Source organism: Carassius carassius, chromosome 8, assembly GCF_963082965.1.
Source record: "Carassius carassius chromosome 8, fCarCar2.1, whole genome shotgun sequence".
Classification (NCBI taxonomy): Eukaryota; Metazoa; Chordata; class Actinopteri; order Cypriniformes; family Cyprinidae; genus Carassius; species Carassius carassius.
This window is the reverse complement of record NC_081762.1, coordinates 7,966,843-7,977,947: the sequence shown is the minus strand read 5'-3', so window position 1 is coordinate 7,977,947 and position 11,105 is coordinate 7,966,843. Positions and strand designations below refer to the sequence as shown.

At 38.0% G+C, this 11,105-nt stretch overlaps 1 protein-coding gene across 2 annotated transcripts; it reads right to left on the bottom strand.

Annotated features, from left to right (window-relative positions):
- Positions 1 to 127: 127 nt before the first annotated feature.
- On the bottom strand, positions 128 to 5,244 carry pygo2 (pygopus homolog 2 (Drosophila)). Of its 2 annotated transcripts, none has more exons than XM_059555893.1 (3): positions 5,155 to 5,244; positions 3,151 to 3,200; positions 128 to 2,939 (listed from the first exon to the last, which is right to left on the bottom strand). In XM_059555893.1, exons 2-3 carry the CDS (start codon positions 3,190 to 3,192, stop codon positions 1,320 to 1,322), a joined length of 1,662 nt encoding a protein of 553 aa, XP_059411876.1. In that variant the 5' UTR covers positions 3,193 to 3,200; positions 5,155 to 5,244; the 3' UTR covers positions 128 to 1,319. The 2 variants fall into 2 exon arrangements, with proteins under 2 accessions (XP_059411876.1, XP_059411875.1); XM_059555892.1 differs by having other exon boundaries at positions 4,394 to 5,240.
- Between the last annotated feature and the right edge of the window lie 5,861 nt (positions 5,245 to 11,105).

The window sequence follows — 11,105 nt, the reverse complement described above, 5'->3', positions numbered from 1 at the left end:
GAAAATATACATGTAAAATAATAATAATAATAATAATAATATATATATATATATCTTTAATTACATGCCTTGGTTTTTTTTCTATATTTAATATAATAATAAAAGTCACAAAAAATACTTGTAAAAAAAAAAAAACAATTCAATTTACTTTAAGTACAGAGCCAGAGGCCAGAACTCACCCCCCCCCCCCCCCATATTACTGCACAATGCTGGCGAATGGAGGGCACCAGAGCAAGCACATTGAACAGCATACACACAGGTACATTAAAAGTAACAAATTAGAAAAAGGCAGAAATGCAGAAATAAAAAAGAGAGAAACTGCAAACATCTTACTCTGCAACAACATTTGATTTCATTGTGTTATTTGGTCTACTTCAAAGCCCAGGATGAGGCCTAATCGGAACAGTAGAAGTAACAATTAAAACAGTTCTGATGAAGTACTGCATTGGTTCACATGCAATCCAAAGACTACATACATACACTGATATGGTTATGGATTACCACTATCGGCTATGCCATCATCTTACATTGTCCACTTTGTGTCAAGAACAGTGAGTAGCTTTACATGAAGAGAAACAATCTGGAGTTTTATTAATGAATCGCAGGACTCCAATTTCTGTAAGATCGCTCATGTATTCAAAGACACAGTGAAATGTTGATTATCTACATGTCTCATATGCCTTTTTCAGGACGCTGCCATTTTCCTTTGGATACTGAAATGGAGATCACTGAGAGGAGAGGTTGTGTGGTGACTATACACTCTTGATTTAATCAAAGCATTCTTAGCCAGACATGTAAAAAATTTTGAGGTAGCAGGTTGGCGTCAGTGCTTTGCAGATCAACAAGGTGGATTTTACAAAGAAAAAGTAAAAAGATGGGACAGCTCTTTGGAGGCTGATCTTGGTTATAATCACACAAAAGGTTAAATTCTTGTACAAACATATTGAATTTTGCTTTTTACTGTGGCCAAAATCTATCTGCTTCTCCAAATTTGTCACCAAGGAGATAAGACCTATGAGTGCAAAAACAGCTGAATTTTGAAAATGTGTCATGATGTTCTATATACAAACATTTCCAACATCTGTTACAATGCTTTTTAATCAGAGACATGGGCCCTAAAAGTGCTTATGAGGTCTGTGAAGAAACAAATGCAAGAGGCAACATCAGATTAAGAAGTTCAGTTTCATCTGCATGTCTCGCTCTCCTCTGGTGGATAAATTCTTCACTTCCATTTCACTTTCTCAACATGAAGCACAAGACATAAAGCTCCAAGAAATAAATCAAATATCCCTCTTCCTCGATCCCTTTTCTTCTCTCCTTCAGCCATCATTTGCAGCCACCAGCTGTCCCAGTCCCTGTCGCACATATACAGCTTGTATCTCCTTTGTCTTGAGGCAGAAGTCACAAGCCCACACTGCGGCACTCTCCCTGGTTAGCAGCCCATATGCTGGCTCAGTTAGGCCTGTGCAGTCTCTATGGAACCATCGTTGGCAGGAGGCCTCGCACAAGATGGCCTCTTGGTCATCATGCACTTCTGACATACAGAGGCCACAAGGGAACACCATGCCTCCACCAAGCTTTGGGGGACCGGAGCCCGGGCCAGCAGACGGTGGAGCTGGCCCACTGGGAAGCGGGGATTGGGTGTTGGGCGTGGAGTTGGAGTTGGATGGAGGATTGGGGTTGCTACCTGGGGTGTTGCCACCACTGCTGTTGTTAAGGTTGTTCTGGTTGGAGTTGGGTGGCTGGTTTGGCAGTGGACCACCAGGAGCATTGTTCTGCTGGTTGTAGGGCGCTGAACCTGGAGCGGAGTTTGGTGGTGTTGGTTGTTGGTTAGATGGGGTGTTGGGGCCAGGACCACCAGTGGAGTTGGGTGGAGGATGCTGGTTGGTTGGTGCCTGTTGAGGCTGGGGACCGTTATGGGGGCCAGTTGGGGATGAGTTGGGATTGGGGGGTTGAGGAGCCGACTGGGGTTGTCCTGGAGTGTTGGGGTTGGGTTGTTGGACATCTGGATGACCTGGGAAACCTCCAGGCTGTGGGGGTCCAGGGGCTGGGGATGGACCAGGGGTAGCATTGTTGGATGGAGGACCGGAGGGGTTAAGGTTAGGTGGTTGCTGTTGAGAGGGAACAGGTGGACCACCACCTGGACCACCAAAGTTCTTTCCCTCTTCACCAACAGGAGGACTTGATCCAGGGTACGGGCCATCTTGTGGAGGAGGGAACTGTCCTTGTGGAGGCATACCTGGATGTCCACCCACCATATTACCCCCACCACCTCCTCCTCCCATGCCCATCATGTTCATTCCTCCTCCCATACTCCCCATAGGGTTCATGGGGCCGTGTGGAAGCCCACGAGGGCCAGGGCCACCAGGTAAGGGTGGGCTGTTGAAGGGATGGCTACCTTGTCCATGTGGAGGCTGTTGCTGAGGCATCCCAAACCTTGGATGAGGTGGACCTCCTCCACCTCCTGGACCACCACCCATTCCTCCAGGTGACAACATTGGATTGAAGCCCTGCCCAGGGTGCATGGGTGGGCTGAAATTGGGTGGCATGTTATACTGGGATGGGCCTCCTGATGGAAATCCTCCTCCACCACCACCTCCTCCGCCTCCACCACCTCCAAAGCCTGGCATGCCCCCAAATCCAAGTGGGTGGTGTGGTCCAGTATTTGGGGTTGGCGGACCGAAAGGGGGTCGTCGGCCAGGCTGTACGCCTCCAGGTCCACCCATGAATCCCATACCTCCTCCCATTCGACCGGGTCCACCATAGCCACCTCCACCACCCCCTGGACTGGGCAGAAAAGAGGCACCACCTGGACCCCCCCCTCCACCAGATCGTGATGGCGGACCAAAGTCATCATCGAAAGGGTTAGAGGCCACCAGGTGATCAACCATCGGAGTAGGAGGGGGTGCAAACTCAGAGAGGTGGGAGAATGCTGCCCCCTAGTAGGAAACACAAAGGGTGAGAAATAAGTTGGTAATACTGAATTGCTTAGTTTCTAATGTTAATGCACTGAATTTGTCATTAAATGCAATTATTTTTTACATTTAGCTTAAAGAGGGTACCAAGTTCACTGGAATAAGAATACCTTTGCAAATATTACAAAAGTTAGGCTAAATATACAATAAAGCATAAAGAGATTCAAAGACTAACCTGAGTGTTGGACTTCCTCTTCTTTTTCTCTGGGCTCTTCATCTGGGAACCTATGAAAGCAGAAATGGAAAGGGGGAAAATGAATATGAGAATAGGGTGGGAGAAATTAGCAGTTAGACCAAAAGCACATTCATATAAAACTTTCTTTGATGCAAAAATGTGCTCAAGATCATTTTTCACTGTAATTTGCCAGGAGGTATTAGGTGGAATTGCTCATTTACATGCCCATTGTGTAACACTAATAGCATCAACTGTGAACCTGACTGGCATTTGAAGAGATAAACCATAGCACTGGTAACAAATTAGATTTGGTAACTGACTATTTTGTTAAACAAAGGTGTTGATAGAACAACCACAAATATCAGTACCTCCAATAAATACATATATTTCTTGAGAACCAAATCAAATAAAACAAATCCCATAAAACCTGGATTATCAAAGTGTATCCCATGTTATTAAACATCATAACAAGAAACTGAAGACTAGAGATAGACAGATAATCGGTTTAGCCAATATTTATATGGACATACAGCAATATTTGTCTCTAAAATCTAGCACCTAACTACAGTATTCACAGTGTCACTTTTTTAAATAATAATGACAACAATTATTATTATTATACAATACATACATATACATCTATATATATACACATCTATATATATATATATATATATATATATATATATATATATATATATACACAGCTAAGCATCCAAAAATAAATATAAATCTGGACAATATGGACAAAAAAATGCATTTTATAATATTAATTTTGTTTAAATTCCTATAAAATATTATATTAAATCAAAAAAAATTTAATTGTTAAAAAAGCAACAGTAAAAGGGTATTTCAAAAATGCATATAGTTTATCAGACATTTAGTTAAAGACAATCATATCGGTCTATCTCTGAAGACAAGCTGATGAACTTTTTATGCAACCCTTTAGCAATCCCAAACACTGATCCCAAGTAAGAGTCTTGCTTTTAGGACAAATAACACCTTGGAAAAAAAAAAAGAGTTGAATGCAATGCGTGTAAATAAAATAAAACTAACCCCAAACGAACACGCGTGAATAGACAGGTGATGCGAAGTTGACATGAAGCTACCCAAAGACAGATCCCCACTAAAACAAGGCCACCGTACATTCAGGCATGTGCGGACAGGGAAAAGGGAGATTTGCAGCCAGAGCTGTGTGGAATCCCGCTCGGACACAGAGATGCGCTGACTGACAGTTTCCTACCTTTGCCTCGTTTTCCTTGACTCTGTCCCGCCTGCTGTCCCGCCATTAAAATGACTGTCGGTGCGGTGCCATGACACCGTTCATTTACAGAAATTAGTTTATTTGAAAACCTCCTCGGGTCCAACGAGTATCACCCCGCAGCCCCAGGAATCGCGCGTGAAATGCTTAATTTTAACTGTATCGATGGGCCAATGAGATCAGGCACCTACCGGCAACATGTCTGAACCATGCATTAATGATTTGAGTCAGACTTGTCATTTTCTGCACGTTTACACACATGCACCCCCAAATAACACCGCGATCTGGATGAGCATCGCAGATACGTCAAAAATTTTTGAGTTATTAACCAAAATATCTTTATAAGCACGCAAACCAGCCGTGATGAGAAGTGACTGGGATGGACTGAATGTGAATACACATCTGCCTGCCTGCAATGTGATCACATACAGATGTGTTTCTACCTGGACGGCCGTCGAAATGTCATTCAGATGCAAGCAAACCGAGCTCTTCTCCGCATTTTAAACTGCGTTCGATTCGAATGTACAGTGCGACTGTAAATGACGCGTTAAGCGTTTGAATTTAATTCAAACGTGATTTGAATTCGCGATCTAGCTACTGTTAACGTTAGCCGTTTAGCAATCAGCAAGCAAGGTAACACGGTAAACGTTGCTCACACAGCTCATGCATATACACCTGACTGCTGCATCAAGACATGGATGTCAATCCGCATATGACAAACAATCAATGTCAAATAGACTTACGATTTAATATTTATCCCCAAACGCGAAATTGGCCATGTTAATTACGGCCTGCTCGTTGCCGGACAAAGAGGGACAGCCGGAGTCGACTCGCGCAGGGCATGTGTGGAAAATAGGGGTGGTCGGGTTCAAACAAATAAGCGAGTTTGACAAAATGTTTATGTTTATGGTGGTATTATATAATTGTCTTGTATTTAAAAGAATATTAGTGACATTTAGGTGATGTAAACCTGATAAATGCCTGACTCTGTTTCTGTAACTGCTTAATATTTTTTATCGTCGCCCCCCGTGTATCGAACATGTAGACTGATCGAGATCAGACCACTTTTGCGAATGATGCAGGGAGGAATTTTGTGTTGTGCATTTTGCAGTCAGTTCACTGCTATGTGCATTGTTGTAAATAGGTACAGTTATAATTTATTTATGGTCTTGTTTATATTGTTTAGGAGGGAATGTTCTCTGACCGTTTTATAAAAATAAAATGTTCACCCCCGATTTAGTTATAGGCGAGTCTGAATTCAGCTGCATGAGTGGATTTGTAGTTTTAAGACTGCCGTTTCATGAAATCAGCTTGATTTAACGTGATTTTTTCCCCATTCCTCTCTCATTTCCCTAAATAACTTATCTTGTTCTAAATGTAAAATACCTGTAAAAAAACAATACTTTCTGTGACAAAAGCAGTTTTGTAGGCATAATTTATCAACTTTAGCTGAAACTAAAAGCAAAACTGTGTTTAAACAAGGCAATTAGCTTTACATAACTTTCCCTGCTTTGGATCTAAGGAGACAGCTAAACTTTATTACACCACTGACTTATGTTGCCTTCTTATTATCGAGTTAACAGGTCACACACAATCTTGGTTTCTTCGCGTAAAAAAGACATGAGAGTCCCATAACGGTTCCCATCTGACTAAAAGTTAGTGTCTGGCGGCCTCTATTGGTCATACAAAGAACCAACCCTGCAAATAATATAGGCCCCAATGTGTTATTTATATCAATCAGTTGTAAAAGTAACAGGGCAACCATGGCAGCTCTTAAGTTCACAGCTATTATTGTTATTTAATTGAATGTAATTGTCTGAAACTATTCCTGATTTGAATGACTTGAGAATACTTTCACACTGCCCTAAAAAAGCATAGGCCTATGAGGCAGGTACACCCCTATGTAATACAATATAAGTGGTGCATTATATATTTATATTATATATTGGATTTACGTGTATAAATTCACAGGAATTTTCCTACTCATCCAAATTTAATTTTCCAAATAAATCTCTATCTATCTATCTATCTATCTATCTATCTATCTATCTATCTATCTATCTATCTATCTATCTATCTATCTATCTATCTATCTATCTATCTATCTATCTATCTATCTATCTATCTATCCATCTATCTTGTTTATTTGCTTCTTGCATTTACATTTTAAATGCTCCTATTATTACAATATGGAATCATCTTCATTCAATCATCATTGATTTTTATCAGCCAGTAATAGCTGGAAGTGGATGATACTGAAAGCTTTTACTGGAAAAAATAGGTGGATAGGGTTTATAAATTTTTAATGTAGTTTTAGTTATTTTAGTAGGCCTAAATTAAGTTTAGAAACATGAGAAATGTTGCCTTGGCATCTAGATGATTTTATATATATATATATATATATATATATATATATATATATATATATATATATATATATATATATATATATATATATATATATATATATATATATATATATATATATTTCAGTTTATATTTATAATATTTATTTATTTATTTTATTTCAGTTAACATTCATTTTATTTCAAGCAACAGGATTTTTTTTTCTGATTTCTGATTTAGTTTTTGTTAATAACCCTGTCATTTACTCAAATCAAACAATCCAAAATGACTGTCCAGTTCCAAAGGTGCACGGACACACCGTCATTCATTCATCTTGCCCTGATCCACTCTTGGTCATTAGTTATGAATCATTTCATTGATATGTCTTTACCTGAGCGCTCCTCGTGAATGATTTCTGCATTCTCAGGCCCTCTTCAAGACCTATTAGCGTTCATTTTAGTGTCAGGTTTGAGTTACCCTCTGCATTGTCTTAAATCCAGATGAATTGTTAATCCAGGACCTCTGTCATAGGCAGGTTAGGTTCACAGTGAAGGTTAGGTGAAGGGGTGACAGAGGCGACGGGGTTAATGACTGTTTGGAGATCAGATGAACAAGAGGCTGTGCGGCCCACGGGGTTTAGGGTTGAATAGCCGAAGTGAATCACGCTGCTAAAAACGGGCAAAGTGTTGCCTCAGTATCGTTTCACCGGTATTAAAGACACTTACCGTGCAGGAAAAGGCTTGAATTGATACCAGCCCTCCCCTTTCCTTTGAGTGGGTACGCTAAGATCCCTCTCTTTTTACCTTTCTTACTTCATCATCACGATAGCAGAGAAAGATAAGCGGTCTCTGGTGTCACCTGCTATGATCTAATTTAAGACCAGAGCCATCCTCCACGAGCATATAAAGATACACAGACAAACCAGCCGTTAAAGATACTCCAAACACATGCAAACATGTAAATCAAATCTCTCCCCAAAAACAAACAGGCCTTAAAAAACACTTTGGTTTCATAGTTGATTAACTATAATAAACATTTTTGCCTATCTAGTCAAATAGTAAAAATATGGTATCCTGTAAGTGTGATATTATTAAAAAAAGTTCAGTTTAAAAATCAAAACTTTATAGGCCTGGGAACATTTCACAGAATCATATTTAGCTGGTTGCAATTAGACTGTTAGTCTCATTGTAATAGTTTGCAAATGTAGCTCAACAGCTGGCTTATAATTGTGATTTAAATGAGAAATTACACTGCAAACATTGGATTTAAAGCAAGTGAGAGGAATCAAGTCAATTACAATAGAGACCATGTGTTTAAAACTTTGTAAGGGTGAGAACAACTATAGTTTACTTCAACCTCAAACTGCAGTGTTCAACCAGAAAAACCACCAGACAACAAATCTATGTGGAAACATTTTCCAAATGACATTTTGGTTGTGGGAACATTACAACTGTTCAAAAGTTTGGGTTTGGAAAGATGTTTTAAATATTTTTCGATAAAATATACAGCATTTTTTTTTTTACATAGTAAAACATAGTAGTAGTGGCTTTTTACTCAATGTACTACTATCCGGTATCAAAAAGTATCAGGAAATGTAGGTCACAGTATAGATACTGGTGTTTGTTATCTATTGCATTATCATCTGTGGCTCTCTGAACCTGCTCACACTCTCACGTTTGTCAGTGTAACATTTGCCCTAGAATGTCAAACACAGATATACAAATGCATTCCTGTGTTCATATACACGAGCGAATCATTGCGTGATATGGATGTTGTCGTTGTTGTTATCATGAGCACAGATCATCTGCGGAGGGATCAGAAGCAGAGCTGGAGACTGTGGTGGAGACGTTCAGAGCGTGAGGTAAGCTGAGGTGTCTGTCAGGGCTGGTCCAGACAGCCTGGCCAGATAACGGTGACATGCAGCACTACAGTTACCAGCTGGACCTGGTCAGGTGACACCGCCGCATCAGAGCTGGCCAACAGACGGTTACTGTCCCGAACACCGTCTGTAGTCTGGAGCAGGACAGATATGAAGACAAAATCCTCTAGATTTGGTTCATACATGTTTTATATTATCTAATTGTTTGTGTGATTTGTATATGCATGGATAATTTGGCGATAAAGGAAAAATTAATAAGATAGAATTAATAAAGCAAAACATTTTAATGCTTTTTCTATCCTTAGTGTTCTTCCTTTATTAGCTTATACTGTCCTGGACAATTCACACATTATTGTCTCATCATGATAACTGCTTGTACTCCTCATTTTTATATCGTTTTAATAAAAGCGACTCATAGATCGAAGTATCAAAACTTAATTTATGATCAGTAATGTGCATTGCTAATGCCTTATTTTTGACAATTTTATAGGCAATTTTCTCTTTGCACCCTCAGATTCCAGATATTTAAATAGTTGTATTTTGGACAAATATTGTTCTATTCTAACAAACCCAAAACTTTAATTTATTCAGCTTTCAGATGATGTATAAATCTCAGTTTAATAAAACTGCCCCTTATGACTGGTTTTGTGATCCAATTGTGATCCACAGGCTGGGTTTTAAGGTAGTTATACATCAAAGAATACGGAAAAAACACATCAATGTTTCCACAAAAAACATTTTTATTCCTATTAAATATAAGCAGAACAACTGTTTTCAGCACTGATAATAATAAGAAATTATTCTTTTTGGATTATATTTCAATAGAAACCAGTTACTTAAAATCATAATATAATTCAATAGTACTGTTTTTATGTGTTTTCGATCAAATAAATGCTTGTAGAACGTAAGAGTCTTTTGTCAAGTTGTGTGTATAAAATATATGTTTTTATGAATGCAAAGTTTAGGTTAGTATTAGGTCAGAGAATAAATACAAACTGCACTGCAACAATGATAAAGAGAAAAAATGTCAAACATTTCTGCATTATTTACATGCATGACATGCTTCAGCTGATGCAACCCGCATAAAACAACCACAGGGTTGTGGCAGCCCTTCTGCTGATGATTTAATTGCCTTGCATGTGCAGGTTTGTGTCATGTACATCTCAGTGAATGACATGAGGTTATGTAGTGTAACCTTTGTCATAATGCATTCCTGTAGAAAACACCCTATGGCTGATCCAATGCTTTAAACACTTTTTTTTGGCTGGAGCATAATGAATACAGCAGCATGTGATCAGTTGCTATGTAACACGAACCAGTAAATGCTTATATCACTGAAATTAAACATACCATTCATAATTGATTCAACATGACTGTCTGGACTGAAGTAATTAGCTCTGAGCTGAACACAAATGTGCTTCTGGAAATATGAATGCAGGTTTCAGCAGACATTTTAATGCTCTTTCTATTTTGTGGCTGCTTATTGTTTCTTCTTTACAGGTCTGGGTAAACATGGCTAGTAGTAGATCAGGTCAAACAGGTTGTGCTGGAAATTAGCAACAAGTCCAGGATGTGCTCCAGCAAGCACCTTTTGTAGTATTTACACACATAGCGGAAATCTTGTTATGGATTTACAGTAATATCAGACAGTTTAGTCATCGTTTAACAAAGTTTTGTCTACTACACGTCTGGGGTGAAAGCAGCTGACTTTTCTGAACAATTCTGCTCAAAAAGGACCCAAAATCTCAAATTTGTTTTAGGTTTCAGAATACTTATTCACAGCAATGTTATTTTATTACAATTTATATAATGTATTATTATCGTTTTTGTTAATATTGCAAATGTGATTTTACTTTTGCATTTTTTTTTTTATGTATATAATATATTATAATGTATGTAATAAATTTTTTTAATAGTATTTCTGTTAAGGTTTATTTTACTTCACGGAATGACATTTTTATGCTTTTATTTTTACCTAACAATAATAACCTTGGTTCAGGTGCTTTTAAATTTTTCTGATTTTCTGTGTGAGAAAATTATTAACCGTGAAGACAACCAAAAATATAATAAGTATTTAAAAAAATACAATTATGTTATATAACTGGCTTTTGTATTGTCATTGAACAAAACCAAACGTCAAAATAATTATCTTGGAAATATTTCCTTTTTTGTTAGATTGACATATAATATATATTTACTTAAAAATATTAGTTTTAACATCAAAATAATTATCTTGGAAATATTTACTTTGTTAGATTCACTTAAAATATCTATCTTAAAATATCTATTTACTTACTTAGTTTTTAATATATTATATAATTTAATATTTATAATAAATTGTTCACAAAACTATATGCATCCGTATTAAAATAATCACAATTAATTTGAATACTCTAGGACAGATTTTAAAAGCAGGATGACATAACATTATCAATCAAATTTGGAATATGTGAATGTAAAGAAAAAGGA

Excerpts from the sequence above, each read along its gene's own strand:
- pygo2 (XM_059555892.1), bottom strand. The coding sequence starts at position 4,439 with ATGGCGGGACAGCAGGCGGGACAGAGTCAAGGAAAACGAGGCAAAG. Across the intron at positions 3,201-4,393 it reads TCAAGGAAAACGAGGCAAAG|GTTCCCAGATGAAGAGCCCA; the intron begins GTAGGAAACTGT and ends CTGCTTTCATAG. Across the intron at positions 2,940-3,150 it reads AGAGGAAGTCCAACACTCAG|GGGGCAGCATTCTCCCACCT; the intron begins GTTAGTCTTTGA and ends GTTTCCTACTAG.